General features: G+C 41.5%; 1 protein-coding gene and 1 long non-coding RNA gene across 13 annotated transcripts in view; one reads left to right on the top strand and one right to left on the bottom strand.

Moving 5' to 3' along the window:
• The window catches only part of NRG1 (neuregulin 1), a 215,107-nt gene extending 213,798 nt beyond the window's left edge, over nt 1-1,309 (bottom strand). For all 12 annotated transcript variants that reach the window (XM_036838718.1, XM_036838720.1, XM_036838714.1 and 9 more), the window contains exon 1: nt 739-1,309. In XM_036838718.1, the coding sequence (XP_036694613.1) occupies nt 739-835 (97 nt within the window). In that variant the 5' untranslated portion in view covers nt 836-1,309. The remainder of the gene's footprint in view (nt 1-738) is intronic.
• A 1,141-nt stretch (nt 1,310-2,450) lies between these two features.
• On the top strand, nt 2,451-13,831 carry LOC118887859. Its single transcript, XR_005018181.1, has 3 exons — nt 2,451-2,545; nt 11,495-11,545; nt 13,788-13,831. It is a non-coding gene; the product is annotated as an uncharacterized LOC118887859 (long non-coding RNA).
• The last annotated feature ends 1,643 nt before the right edge of the window (nt 13,832-15,474 follow it).

The following is a 15,474-nucleotide window of genomic DNA, read 5'->3' as shown; positions in this document are numbered from 1 at the left end:
CATCTCTTGGGAACATAAATTAACCACATTTATCAAAGAGATCCTGAAAAATAGAACTGCAAAACCGAAAGTTTGAGAACCTTTTTGGAGCAGACCTGATTCCTGGCACTGGGCTGGATTTTATCTGCTTCGCTGACCTCTAGGAATCCCTCTCAGCTGATCTGAGCGCCGATACCGCAGGGCTGAATCCGGGTGAGCGTCCGCGCACACCGCGACCCTGCACTCCCTCCCCGGGGCCCAAGACACCGATGCGCGACCGCTCGCGTTCTCTCTAGAGCGCCCCGTTCTTCCGAGCCAGGCGCTCCGAGGGGAGACCCGTTCCCGCTTTTCTCGCTAGAGGGCAGGCGGGGCCCGTGCAAAGCGCTGCTGGCGCTGGACACGCGCGCACCCGGCCTCCGCTCCTGCACGCCGGGTCCCGCTCCCGGGCTAGGCTCGGCTCTCGGGCGCTGGGCAAAGGCCGTGCCAGGGAGCGCGGCGCGTCCGGGTCCTCCGGAGGCGCGGTCTCGGCTTCCGCCCTCACCCTGAGCGCGGGGTGCTGGCGCCCGGGTGGGGCTCGATGCCCAGGTGAGGGGCGGCCCCACGGAGGGCGAGCACCGCCCGGCCCCGCGGACGGCCGGGAGCAGGGCCAGGCGCCCGGAGCGCAGGGCGCGGGCAGGCGGGGGCAAGGCGGCGGCATCGGAGTAGGAGAAAGAGAAGGAGGAGGAGGATCGCGGAGCCCCAGCCGCGCGGCGCACTCACCTGGGCTCTGGCCTCCCGCCGCGGGCGCGGGCTTCTTCCCGGAGCCTCGGTCCTTCTTGCCCTTCCCCTTGCCTCTGCCTTCTTTGCGCTCCGACATCTCGCCCGAGAAGTGCACGCTCTGCGCGGACGGCGCCCGGCGGAGGCGACGCGCGACAAGTTTGGTCCAAGGGCTGGGATCGGCTTTGGGAAAAGTTTGTCCCTCGAGGGCGGGTAGAACCACCGGCCGGGCTGCGGCGCGCGCGCTGCGCGGGGCGCGTCTCCTGTCGCCGGCGGGGAGCGCGGGGACGCGGCGTGCGGTCCGGGCCACCTGGGACTGGCGGTCGCGCTCGCTCTCGGGGCGGCTTCTGTCGCGCAGGGAAGTGCTCGGTTCCCGCCGCTGTCGGCTCCTGTCGCGGCCTCGGTCCGGCGCGCTCGCAGCCCGAGGAGGGAGAGGCGATCACCGTCCGGCCAGCGCTCGCGTCGCCCAGCAGCCGCCGTCACCCCGCTCCTGCCCTCCGCGCGAGCCCGGAGTTCAGACAAGTTGCGGGGAACTCCTCGCCGGCTCTTTTTCAATTGCCCCACCGCCAACCACCTCCCGCCCGCAGGTTGGACGCTGGCGCCTCCTTCTCGCCCTCCCCTGGCCTCGCCCCCTCCCTCGTCCCCGCCACACCCCCACCCCGAGGCGCGGACACGCCACCGGGAGGAGCCTGGGCTCGGCGCTCGCGGGCGCAGCCCCTTTCCCTCCCCGAGCCGGCCTGGGCGGGGGGCGGTGCGCGGGGCGGCTGCCGGGCACCCCCGACAGGGGTCGCTGGAAGCCGCGCGCAGCCGCCGCCGCCGCCGCGCCCGCGGGAGCCGGACCGCGCGTCCCGCGGAGATTCCGAGACCCAGGAAGGGATCCGGACCCGGGGCCCTCGCTCCTCGCTCCACTTCCCCGCCAGGCAGCGCCCGGGAGGGCTGGTCCCTTCCCTCCAGCGCGGAGAAAATGGTGGAGACAAATTTTGAAGCTCCGACACCTGCCCGGCCAAATTAAGGCTCTGGAACCCGTGGGAAGGAGAGGAACGGCTGCTATTTTCTCATTAGAGTTTGGGGTTCCGTCCTTTCTTTAGTGAAAAACCCCACACGCACGTAGGGCAAAGATAAAACTCTGGGTGGAAGGGGGATTGAGTAAGGCGGCTGTGGATACACAGGAAGGGCTCGGGAGACCGTAAAGATGGTTAGATAAATCCATCTTTGTCGCTCTGCTCCTGGGATGTGTCTGTGTCCTGCCTTCGTGTGTTTAACAACGTGCCAACATGTCAGACTTCTCATCTTCAGCTTTTCCTAAAAGAAATAATAATAACCTGGCCTCTGCTAAGGGGAATGGGGGGTCTCCTAAACTGTATCTCTCACTACAACTTAATTTTTCAAGTTGTAACTAAACTGATAAAACCCGGGTTGGAAAGCGATCGACAATAAAATTACTGCACTAGCTAGAGTCACTCAGTTCTGCTGAGAAAGCAAGTACGGGGAGGTAAAGTGGAGAGACAGAACCAGAGGTCCTGAATTCGTCAGTGCTAGCTTTCTCAGATTCAAACTTCCCTCAGAACTGCGGGTGAAACCTACTTCGCCTTCCCTTGTCCTCCCTCTGGTGGAGAATTCTAAAGAGCAGTGAAATCCAGAAAACGTTAGCACCCTGCTGCGAAGGACAACAGTGAAAGGCCAGGGTAATCAGCACCGCGTAATGATCCAGAATCATGTAAAGCAAACGTTCTCATAGTTGTATGGCAGCTGTGGCTAAGTCAGAATGTTCATTTACAGTGACAGGCCCACGTGTTGTGTTCTGGAAGAGGTGAGTACCAGCCACCCATATGTGAAATTTACTTAGCTCTCTTTAAAAGTAATTTGCTCCTGATTTTCCATCCTCTGGGATTAATGCTAACTGAACCATTACCTACAGACAGCCTTCTTGGTATATTTTCCAAATGCCACCATTTAAATAAAGGTGAAATCTGGGGTGCCTTCTTGCTATGTATGTGGAAAGGGAGGGGGGACAAAAACAGTTATTTAAAAACTGTCCTAAATTAAGAATGATTTTATTCTCCTTTAATTTGTACTGTAATAAGAACCTAACTCTATTGGGTGGGTTAAGTCGTTAAAAGATATCTTAGCAGTAGTGCCATCATTTATTTTGAAAAATTTGATGTCCAAATATCTTCTGATAACCTTCCAACGAACACCACACATCAATTATACTGGGCCATAAAAACAGCAAAATCAGGGAGATTATGAATACTGAACAGCACTATAATATTCCACAGAGTCTAATGTAAACTGGAACTGAATGATGGCTGAAATAACTCTGCTTTCCCAGGTGGGGCCACTACTTAACAAACAGGAGAACAGCAAAACTCAGAAAAGGGGAGCCCTTTCAAAAAGGGTACTTTTTCTCCAGGATATGAGACCCTGTAAGGGCTTAGTATACAATTGCTACATGTTACCAGATACATCATTATTTTCGAACTGAAGGATAGAAAGCAGAAATGTATTTTGGAATTAAAAAATAAAGTTTCAGATCTTTCCAAATAAAACAGAAAGCCAGCTGGAAAACGCAATTTGAAATTGCCCTTAAATTATTCATCTCTATGGTCAGGAAGTAGCAGATGAATTTGTTGTTGTTGTTGTTGTTTTGCATTTTTATAAATCCTCGGAAATGATCAGAACAGGGATGGAGAAAGGAGGGAACCTTTCTTTGCTTTCTTGAAAATCAAAATATTAACCTCAATTTAGAAACAATGACATGTTTTCATGGTATCGTTTTAATAATTTGTTATGTATTGTTCAGCTCTTAGAGTCTCTATCATACAGGGTATATCAGCTCTCAGGTTATATATGTCAACTCCTGAAAACTAGAGTGGATATTTATAAATAAGCAACTTGACAAAGAAAGAAAGACAAAATGGAGCTCTTATATTAAATGACAGCTTATAATAAAGGCAATCCTGTGCCATAACACTTTTCTTTGGCTAGGCTTAACTTTTAGAAACACTCTTAGAATCCACAAAGCTGGCCAAATATACCCTTTCTCTCATTAATTCCCATTTGGAAAATACTCCAAGAAAATCTTAAAAAGAAAAACAAATGAAAAGTGAAAGAACATTAATATATGAACATTTATATATTTTTGCAAAATATTGTGCATACTGACAGTAATGGGAATTTCATTTTAAATTCTGCAAATAGATATCTTTAACTTTTAAAAAATGCAGTAACAAGATAATTTATATAGATTATTTTTTTAAACTTTGCAACAAATTCATTGTTAATAAAGATGCATGAATACAAAAGAAAATCTCCCTCACCAGAGCCAGCTCCAGCACGATCACTAAAGGCGTGTGACTTATTCACTAATTCACAAAGCATTTACTGAACTAAATGCTCGACAGCAGAGAAACAAAAAAAGAAAAAAAAATGGCCCCATTCCCATGAAGCCAAAATAATATGAGAAAGGCATGAAAACAAATTAATTATTACAATACAAATGAAAAGCAGAACCAGATAAGTTTTCCAGGGCCTGAAGCTCATAAGATTTGGGAGATCTTTTTAAAGGGAAAGAACACAAACTTAAAAATACAAATTTAGATCCAAGACTGTTAAAGGGAGCCTTGGAAGTGAGAGGCCCTGAAGCTTCCTTAGCTTCATGGCAAATTCACTTCTAGTGATTCCAAGCATATTCCACTATCTGCACAATTATATACTAATTCAGAGATTAGATACTACTTTCACATACTATCACTATAAAGAGAAGACATTAACGGGCAGTCAAAAGGTATACACACTTTTTTTTTTTTTTAGATTCCATATATATGTGTTAGTATACGGTATTTGTTTTTCTTTTTCTGACTTACTTCACTCCGTATGACAGGTATGACAGACTCTAGGTCCATCCACCTCACTACCAATAACTCAATTTCGTTTCTTTTTATGGCTGAGTAATATTCCATTGTATATATATGCCACATCTTCTTTATCCATTTATCTGTCGATGGGCACTTAGGTTGCTTCCGTGTCCTGGCTATTGTAAATAGAGCTGCAATGAACTGAAACAAGCAAAGACTATAGTGTAAGGAAAATAAGATGAAAGCAGCTTTAAGAATTCAGTAATCAGCAATTGTCCTGTATGTTTAGTTAGACTCTTAGAATAAACATGCAAGCTGAGTTTGTTAAACAAAAGGCTTCTGACCAACAAGATACCCTTGCAAAACTGGAAATGGTGTCCTCTGGTACATTTGGAAAATATTTAACAAAATTCTTAGCTAATCATATTCTGTCTGCTGTGGAGAGTCAGTTTGACAACAAATTGTGAGTTTAGAATCCTAAGAAAAATACTAAAAAGGTAACATTCAAACAACACTGAAATGAAATCTGTGTTTATGCTTTTCTGCTTTGTTTGTGTGATTTTTAAACATTATCCCACACCAATGATTGTTGTTATTATTATTATTGTTTATCATTATTATTAATGATAAGATTACTCTCATGATTGTAGGGATACATCATAGATTAAAAATGGATTATACAGCTGAATACCAGTGCCTACTTTCTTTTTGTGGACACTATCTGAAAAACAGGCCTAGTGTCATAAACCTCTTCTCTAGTAGGGTGGAGATGTAAGACTTAATAGTCTTTGAAACGTTTTAATTTCTTTTAAGAAGAATACAATCTCATGCAGCTTTTTGATTTCTCTTTCTGACCTCCACACTAATTATTTATATTTATCTTCCTCATCCCCTTGCAACACATACTTAAGATGCGTATGTGATACCAATACCTCAAATGTATATATACATGCATATATGCGTACACATATACATATGTAGATATACATGTGTGCATACATCTGTATTTGTGAGTGTATGAACTCACCATATGTGTGTGGGTGTATAGTTATTGCTTCTCTTTCCTCTACTGGAAATGAGAAACACTGTATTTGAATGCGAATCTATAAAAGGTGGAGATCATATATCCTTTTATCCACTTTTTTCATATCTCTATCCATGAGAATTCTCAGCACCGTACTTTGCACGCAGTAAGCACTAAATGGTTTTGCATAGAATGAATTTAAATAGAATAGGATGAATATTAAAAGACTGGTTCTGATATTACCGTTTCTATCAATCAACTACCAATCACCTACCCTGACAATCATCTTTGCCACCTCCTTTCTGCAGCCAACCCCTCCCCAAATCCTGTCATTTTGACTTGTCTCCTTTTATTTCTCATCACTAAGTACCACCCAAATTTAAGCCTTCGTCTTATCTTTGCTTTGATCATAGTAAAGCTTTGCACCTGGACTCTTGCTCCCTCCAATTATTTTGCTACTTGCAGCAGTCAGAGGAGTCTTTTTGAAACGCAGACTTAACCCAGCCATCCTTTGCTTCCCAGAACCATACCCAGTGTCCTTGAAGAGCTAGCCTGTGCCTAACTCCAGCCTGATCTCACCACGCTTCAACCCTCCCTCTCTATGCCTCATGCGTGAAGGCTTCTTTGCAACATGCCTCTAATGCTTGTCATTCTTTCCAGCCTCAGTGCCTTTGCACTTACTGTTTCCTCTGCATGAATTTACCACACTTGGCCTAATTCCACTTCCTGCTCAGGCTCCAACTCAATTTCAGTTGCTTAGAAGGGCTTTCCATTACCTTTGAAAAGGATTTTAATCTCCCATCCCATTTTTACACCTCCTTCAGAACATTTCTTCCAGTTTGTAATGATTTTGTGTGTGTGATATTTATTTTTACAAGGATTTTTAAAATGATTTTTTACAGTGTTTTTCTTATACAATGATCTGTTCCCACTGGACATTAAATTTTTTGAGGGCAAAGACTGACTATTTCATGTTCTATGTTATATCTCTAGCACTGTGCCTGTTTCATCATAGCCAATTACATACATTTAGTTAACTGGTGAATAAAGGAGGATACCTAGAATTGCTTTCATATGTATATAAGACTATACATACATATATGTGTGTATGCTTATGTTTATTTGGTCAAATTTTAAAATGATAATGATGCTTATGGTACCAGGCATGACATTTGGGGATAATTTCTGTTGAATAAGCCTTTCTAAGAACGGACATATAGAATAAGAATCTTGACTAATAGGTATAATTTCTCAAAACTTTAAGAGGTGAGGTGATAACTTCTGTGAAATGGTAAAATCCCAAGAAAATACTTACCTTTTTTTTTAAAATTGCCTCTGCAAATTTCACCTGTAGATTACATTTATTGGCTCCATTTCCTTCCTTGCATTTGTATGAGGTGTCAGAGAGACCCGTAAAAGAGCTGGGTTTTAGCAAGGCTGTTCTAACAAAGTGATAATGGATGAAAACCTTTAAACACAGCATTGTTAACAGAGAGTTAAAAACCCCTTTCTAGCCTTGGCATCATACAAGGTTCCTATTCCCATAGGATTATTTTTCACTTAACACACTAGTGGTAAGTCCATATATAGTCATTTTAGCAAGTTGCACCCAGTAACCACCTTACAGTTATCTTTGGGTTTAGATTTAACTCCCTTAGTATTTTCCTCACTTCCCATCATGCATATCCATATAACAAAGGGATTTGTCCATACATGCATCGGGTTCAGATTCTGTGAACATCTAATATACAGCCCAGAGAGAGATTCAGATGCTTCGGTGTCTTTTAAGAGTCATCCCACAAGATCCTCCAAGGTTAACATCTTTCCTTTCAAGAGTCACTTTATTCATTATTGTGAAAAGATTCACCCCTGCTAAATGTATAATGATGTTAAAATACAAATGTAAGGTCGGGAGTGATGAATTAGTACTTCAAATATTTGAACAGTGCGAATAATTTAACAGATCAACTCTGCTTTGGTATGTCCCAGAAGAGACACCTGGTAGAAAGCATTTCCAAAACAGATTATAGTGTATAGGAAATTACTTCACAATGTCATCAGGATAACTGGTCTGTATGGAATGAATCCCTGACCCACAATGTTATGTACCTGGCCTAGGCATGTAATAACACCACAATTATTCTTTTTCCTTCTTTCTCACGTAATTCCTTCTAACTTCCTTACTAAATCTTTATGAATACTACCCTCCCCGCCTTTTTTTTTTCCAGCTCCTGTTCAAGTTAGAGCCCAATACTTCATATATCTGACTTGACTAGGGATTTTTAGTTTTGAGCTCAGAGCCAAAAGTGAAGTTCTCAGTGGAATGTTACAGTCATCTCCACCCCTGGACCCCAGCCTAGAATTCTAGTTCCTTTGCAACGGACCAACTTTCAACATACTAGATGTTTGGGAAATTTTGTGTATGTGTGTGTTAAAAAATTTATATCTTTCACTTCTCATTCATTTGGGAAAAGAATTTCACAAGTATTAACAACTCAAGAAAGCAATTCATCTTGTAAAGATGATTTAGCAGAATAATTAGATAACTTGACAGAAACTAAATGACCATCCAAAAAATAACTGGTGACCAACCATGCAGAAGATTACATTCTTATGGAAAATGCTGTCTTTTCTGCTTAATCATAAAGACTGTGTTTGTTCCAGCTCTTTCCCATAAATACAAGATGGAGACCACCTAGTTCAAATGGTCCAGGAAACTCTGGTCTTGCCTAGGGTCTTACTCAGCATGTAGGGTTCTTTAGAGTCCCGAGAAATTCTGGGGGTGATCCTGGAAACTAGATATTCAACTGAATGTCTAAGAAATATGTTTGGATTAGTATTTGTGAGTGGTCTTTGTTCAGTCCTAGAGCAGACTGAACTCTTTAAGATCCTGTTAAGCAGATACATTCAGGCACAAAAAATTCTGTCAGTCCATCTGGGACTTCTGTCTTCAAGACCAACCAAAACCAGCCCTGGTATTGTAGGTAGGAAGAGAAAGTCACTTTTACTTAAGTGGCAATTATCTTGCTTCGGAATTACATCATCTTTTTTTTTTTTTTTTTTTTTCCTGTTGTAGTTGTTGTGGTTTCCAAAAGATCGTCTAACAGAATGAGGTGGAAACCCACTATCACTTTTATTTTCATAATAATAAGTAGACCCCTGAGAGCCCACAATGTGCTAGGGTTTACATCAGTGTGTGTTTATTATGGGTACTAAAACTATACAGTATTTCTAGCTCAGAAGTGCAAGGTAAAGAACTTAATACATATTTTCTCAACTCATTGTTTTCTTTTAAAATTTACTTTTTCCCTCTTCCCTGAGAAACTTTCATTAAACTATTACCAATTCTTTCCCTCCCTTGTCCTACTGCTGAATCCGCCCTGACAATCTCTGATGCCAGGTCACTCCAATTACCCAATTTTCTCCATGAACATTATCTTTCCCTGTTCTAACAAAGAAGCCAGAACAAAAAAAACCTCTCTTAACCCTTCCTTTCCTTTTATGACCAAACACTTTCAGTTCTTTTTTATCAGCTCACGGAATCCACCTGTTCCCCCAACTCACCACCAATCTCATGGAACTGCTCAGAATTCACCCGTGCCTTCCTTATTGTCATATGAAGTGTCATCTTCTTAGTCCTTATGCTTGGGGACACTGATACACACATCATCTTGAAACCTTCTCCTGGAACTCATAGTAATATCTCGGTTACAGAACTTTCTGTCTCTTTTTCCCAATTCTTTTTTTTTTGTCTACCTATATCATATCATGCTGGCTCATGGTCCAATATATAAAACTCTTTTTCTTAACTACATGATAATCCTAGAAAAATATCATTCACTACCACTGTATCAAATTTTGATAATTCACAAACGTGTGTGTGTGTAATTTTTTTTTCCTAAACTCCAAGTCTCAATTTCCACTACCTCAAACTGACCAGTTTGTTCATTCCCATCCCTCTCCCCCCTCCCGCCCCCCCAGAACCAGACATGGTTCAAGATCAGAAACTAGGTGTCATCCTTCATTTTTCCCCTCACATCCTCCTTTCCTCCCCTGATTCCAGCCATTTGATGCCCCAGTCCCAGCGCTCTTATCTGAAGCAGCTTTTATCCTCATCACTTGTCTCCTTTGCTTCTCCCCTGAGCTGGGTCCTCAGTCATTCTTTGACTGACCTTTTTTCAAATACCCCTCTTACTGCTTCAGCTTCCATTCTCACACCCAGCCATCCTCCTTCCAGCTACCGGAGTTAATCTTCTAAAATACAGCTATTATCTTGTCATCCTTTATGTAACATTTCTAAGGAGTCCTGTTGCTATAAAGTTGCAACTTCTCCTTAGAGGGTAGTCAGGTCCTTCCCAATTCAAGTGCTGCGTAAATATTCAACCTCTCTTCTATCTTCCCCCCGTAGTTGGTGTACTCTGCTCACACTGAACTATATCTTTTCTTACTTCTATGCCTTTAACTCTGTTTTTCCTTCTCCCTAGAATTTCTTTCCCTTTTCTGCCTAGCAGGCGGACCCAACTCAAAACTCCCCTTTTCTATTTTTCCCTGATGCTCCCCTCACAATCGCTGCTGCACATATGTCTTCCTTATATGTCTCTTGAGCTCAGCACCTTTATTACTATCATTATTTGTTTTCAAGCCTGTTTCCCTGCTCTGCAGGAAAGATGCCTCAGGAATCATCTCTAGTTCCATAAAGTACACATCTGACATATGTATATTAAAATGCATAGACTATAAATGTGTTCAAAGAATCCCCAATTTACATTTAATTCAACTTCAGAGTGATTGAGTAGTAGTTGAAGGGCTTTGAAATCTTTCCAAATTTAACTTTTTACTCCAACGCAAAGGGGACTTTCGCTAAGTAATTACAACTTTCCCAGGCTCTGCAGCTGTATGAGCCCAATCTTAACTGACTTGTTCAACCAGAGTTACAGTTAGCAGGATTCAAGAACAAGGCTTGCTGGTTTCTACCACTACATTTCTGTGTACTGAAATCCATTTAAGCCCCCTTGTTGACCTACTCTATGTCTTATTTGCCCATATTAAAAAAAAAAAAAAACTTGTATAATAATATCAATACTTGTTACACATTAACCATCATGATGAGGTATTATAAAGTTCAACTCATCCCTTATCTGTAAATTCCTCTATAAAGAAAAATAAGTTTATGATGTAGAACCTTCATCTTGATTTCTGAAAACTTTAATGATAAGTCTGGAAGGGAGAAGGAGTGTCCCTTTATGCAGTTGATATTTTTTGATTGCTTGAAATAGCCTCCATCTCAGAGACTGCTGGTAACCCTGCAGCCCCATCTAGCATCCCCCACTCTCTGCTTAAGTGTCTGAGAGCCTCTGAGGGTCACAGTCTCCACCTTGGACCTTAGATGGAAGCCTGTCTTCAAGAAAGCACCAATGAACCGGACAGAGCTTTGAATTCCGACTCTGCTGCTTCACAGCTGGCTCCTCATCTGTAACAGGGGGACTATACTACCAACTGTAACAGATCACTGGGGTGAGGATTAGATGAGCTCACGGGAGTCGTGTCCAGCCTACAGGAGGCACTAGAGAAATGGCACCTCAATTGGTCGTCAACTGTCCGCTGACTTCTAGCTGCTGTTGCGCCTATTGAACATCTCTGAGTCCAGGCCAACTTTACTAAAAGAAGCATTTTGCCAAAAGGATAGGTGATTTTTTTTTTTTTTAACCATTCAGTAATGACTGAATAGGTAATTCTGAATTACCCCAGGCCATTGGCACTTAAGGCTACAAAGAATAAGTAAAACTAATGAAAATCAGATATTTTTATGGATTTGAAGTTTTCACCACACTGCTCCTAATTCACCTCCTCTCATCATCCCTTTCTGGGTTTTCTGTAGGACGGATGACTCTTCACTGGCTCAGTGGAAGGCAGCAGAGGGAAAAAGGAGGTAAAAAAGGAAAACTAGTATTTGAATGAGTAGAATATTTAGTAGAAGATTTTATAAGTAGAATTCTAATTCTAATCACAGGATTCCTGTCCCCTCATTCACATACCCTGTATGATCCCCTCTTCTTGACTATGGGAAGGGGGGGACCTATGGATATTATGGGTTATGGCTCCTGTGCTTAGGTTATCAACCTGTTGACTCTGAGTTAATCCAGAAGGTGGGTCTGACCTAATCAGGCAAGTCCTTAAAAGGAGGGCTGAGCCTTTCCTGAAGAGAAAGATCATCCTACTGACTTTGAAGAAGTAGCTGCCATGTAATGAGAGGGTCACACGCCTAAGAGTGGAGGGTGGCCTCTGGGAGCTTAAAGCAACCTTGGCTGACAGCCAGCAGGAGAACAGGGACCTCAGTCCTACAACCACAAGGAACCGAATCCTGCCAACAGTGTTGATGAGCCAGGAAAAGGACCTGAGCTCCAGCTCAGAACACAGCCCAGTCGATGGCTTGATTTCAGCCTTGTAAGACCCTAAGCAGAGGACCTAGTTACGCCCTGCCCAGAATTCCGGCCGACAGAACTGGGAGCTGATAAATGAGTGTTGCTTTTGGGTGCTAAGATTGGGGTGATCTGTTACAGAGCAATAGTAAGCTAATGCAGTTATAAAAACATCTTAGTTTATACAGTGCTTTAGAAAGCAGATATTGAAGGGGCTGGAAAATGACAAATGGGAAGAAAGTCTGGAATCTGCAGTGACTCTCCCCGCTCTGCCACTTCCTAGCTCCATGGATCTGGGGAGTCACTTAACTTCCCCAGCCTAAATTTTCCTTGTCTGTAAAATGAAGGGCTGAATGATGGACAAGATGCCTCCAAGGTGCTTTTATATTTTACATCCTTAGATGATAAAACTCTTATTTTTTGAGAGGATAAAACAAGGCACATGGGGAAGTAATGTAGAAACTTTCATAGATGGCAGCTCAAACCCAACTCAGAAATCCTAGCTCCTCTATTTGTAGACCATCCTGTCTCCAACCCATTCTCTGAGCTTCAGCCAGACTCACAGGCATTAAATGGACTCCAAGAAGGTTTATAAGCTTCACCCAAAGGTCCAAAGGGGATCTGAAGAATTGTGGCTTTTTTCTATGTTTGGAGGGTAGGGGTTTGTTTTTATTTCTCACAGGGAGATTTTTGGTATATGTTTTCTGCCAAAATAATCAGTAAGATAAAGCACCTGCCATGGAGATGAATGCTATATAAACTTTGATATGCATCCATGGTGGACATAAAAAACTTTTCTATAAATAATAACAATTTAACTCAAAAATATATCACAGCCTAAGGATTCTTTAGGGAAATGTATATATGTTCCTAAGGAAGGTCCATGGTCCTGAAGAAGCAAAGTTTTTGGCATGGATAAGAGAGACGTTTAACAGAGCTGTTTCTGCTCTAGTACATAAGTTTTTATCTGTTGATCTGTACAAATAACCCAAATGGAAACTTCCTTATGAGACAGAAAAGTAGAGTGAAATGTTTCAAGTCCACAATATCAGCTGGAATGAAATTATAGCTGTGTCGTTTAGAAAGCGGTTCCTTTCAACAAGATTTACTATGTTACTATGACTAGATGAATTTATCTCCTTTTCCCAAACTTATTAAAGCATAAAACACTTCCCTAAAGCCACTTTGGCTCAAATGTGTTTTTCAAGGAAAGTTGTGGTATGCATTGACTAATTCCAAGAAACCAAAGTAATCTAAAACTTTCAAATCCTGGAACAATCTCAAAACGCTCAATAATAGAACATGCTTTAACTCAGCTCACAGATTATCTATATAGGCAACATAGAATGGATTCTGAAAGACCATAGTGAGCCTGATTTTGACAGACTGAACCCCAATGCTGAAGGAAATGTTGGAAGTGAGATCTGGGCTATCCAGTTTGGTCTGTAGACATTTATGAAATTGTCTATGCAATCAAACATCAATGTTTTTGTAGACAGAGTATCAAATCATCAATAAAGGCCATTCATGAAATATCCCTAGGTGTTTTAATGGGATGATGGAGCTGATATTTAACTGGACTTATATGCCTCTAATCACACTTCCCTGTGTCTTGAAAATATCTGCAAACTAAGGTGGAAAATGTGAAACCAGTAAAACTTAAGCTTCATGGCTCCACACTTGCAGGAGTCCCTTCCAAGGGCTGTAACTAATTTTGTGTTAATAATTTTCTTTGTTTTTTTTTTTTTTTAGGCTGCACCGTGTGGCATGCGGGATCTTAGTTCCCTGACCAGAGATCCAGCCCCCTGTACTGGGAGCACAGAGTCTTAACCACTGGACCGCTAGGGAAGTCCCAATTTTTTTAAAGGGACCTCCAAAGCTAACTCCTCTTTAAAGGAGACTATAAATACATTTTGAGGAATATAGTAAAAAGTCAGACAAGTTTAACAGTTAGGGTTTACCATATTGACATTGGACTAAATAGTTGGGTTTTTTTCCTTTTAACTTTTCAAGTCATGGTTTTTGCATGCTCAACCCTGAATGATTGAAATCATCCTCCTGTTCTCACTTCAGAGAGCAGCTCTGTTTGCCACGCTTTGAGCACATGGGTTTGTAAAGCTCGTTCCAGAGTTTCAGGGTAAGGGGCACATGGCTGACAAAGGGAATTGAGTGATTTGTACCTGTTATGTTGAAAATATTTGATGGGTGATGATTGAGCCTATTTTCTAAAGTGTTCAGTTAATTAACTGTTCAATTTTGATAGATCCTAACCCTAATATTTTTCTCTTTAAAACTGCTAAATGTATTATTTTTAAGACAATTATTTTGGGATAGAGTTAAGTGAAGAATGCCAATGGTAATAAAACAGTATTAATTCAAAAGAGATCGTGCCAGCTCTACATGATTCCCTGGTTCTTTCAAAGGAGGAAGATAACACAAGTTAATCATTCAAGCTAAATTGACTAAATTAATCTCGTCAAAACATTTAACTTGTCCAATGCAGACCTAGCCTAAAATTAGAATATAGAGGTATTTTATAGCTACATGACGAATCCAAATCACGTTAATCTTACTTAAATTTCTAGAGTTTCATATCCTGATTACATGCTATTTCCAAACAGAGTTTAATCGTATACTTTCAAGGTCAAGCTCTTAACAGCAGTAATGGTTTTTTGTTGTCATTGTGGGTAATGACGTCTTCAAGCATAATTATCATAGGAAATTGCGTATTTCTTCTGTTGTTTGTAAACATGTATTTATATATACACAAGACAACATTTGTTATTTCTCCCAACGCTGTGGATCTAAACTATGAAAGATCAAGAAAAAGTGTTACTATGTGGAAAGAGAAAGAGGTTTTTTTTTTTTTTTCAGGTTTTAGAAAAACATCAGCAAGCCATGCCAACATGTAGTAAATTAAGACATAGGTTGTATCTACAGAACACCAAAACATACAAATGAAAATGAAAATAAGAATTAGCAACTTAGAGAAATGTTTTTCCTAGACTATGGAAATTATCTACAATTTTTGCTTTTGGGGGAAATTTTTTTTTAATTTATGCAGAAGTGATTTACTTCTTAAGGCATTATAAAAATTAAAATTTTAGCATAATCATGAAGAAATCATATCTAGTCATGAAATGAAAATTTTGTTGGGCGACCTTCCACATACAAGCCTTTAAAGACAATTCTTCATAAAATTTCTATTAATATATGATCAAGTGAGCCCGCCATGAATCACAAAAATAAAGATTCCCTTTGTAACCGAAGAGAAATTGGAATGAAAATAGCATTATCTACAATGTCGATGATAATTTTTTAAAATGATATATCTTAAAGCACATGTTTCTAAAAGAGAAATTCTAATACTATTATGAGCAGCTTGATAAATACAGCTGTTTTCATCCTACTTAGAAAAAACCCTTTTTCTCCAAGTTGG

This window comes from Balaenoptera musculus, chromosome 21 (assembly GCF_009873245.2).
Source record: "Balaenoptera musculus isolate JJ_BM4_2016_0621 chromosome 21, mBalMus1.pri.v3, whole genome shotgun sequence".
NCBI lineage: Eukaryota > Metazoa > Chordata > Mammalia > Artiodactyla > Balaenopteridae > Balaenoptera > Balaenoptera musculus.
This window is presented reverse-complemented; position numbering and strand designations above follow the sequence as displayed.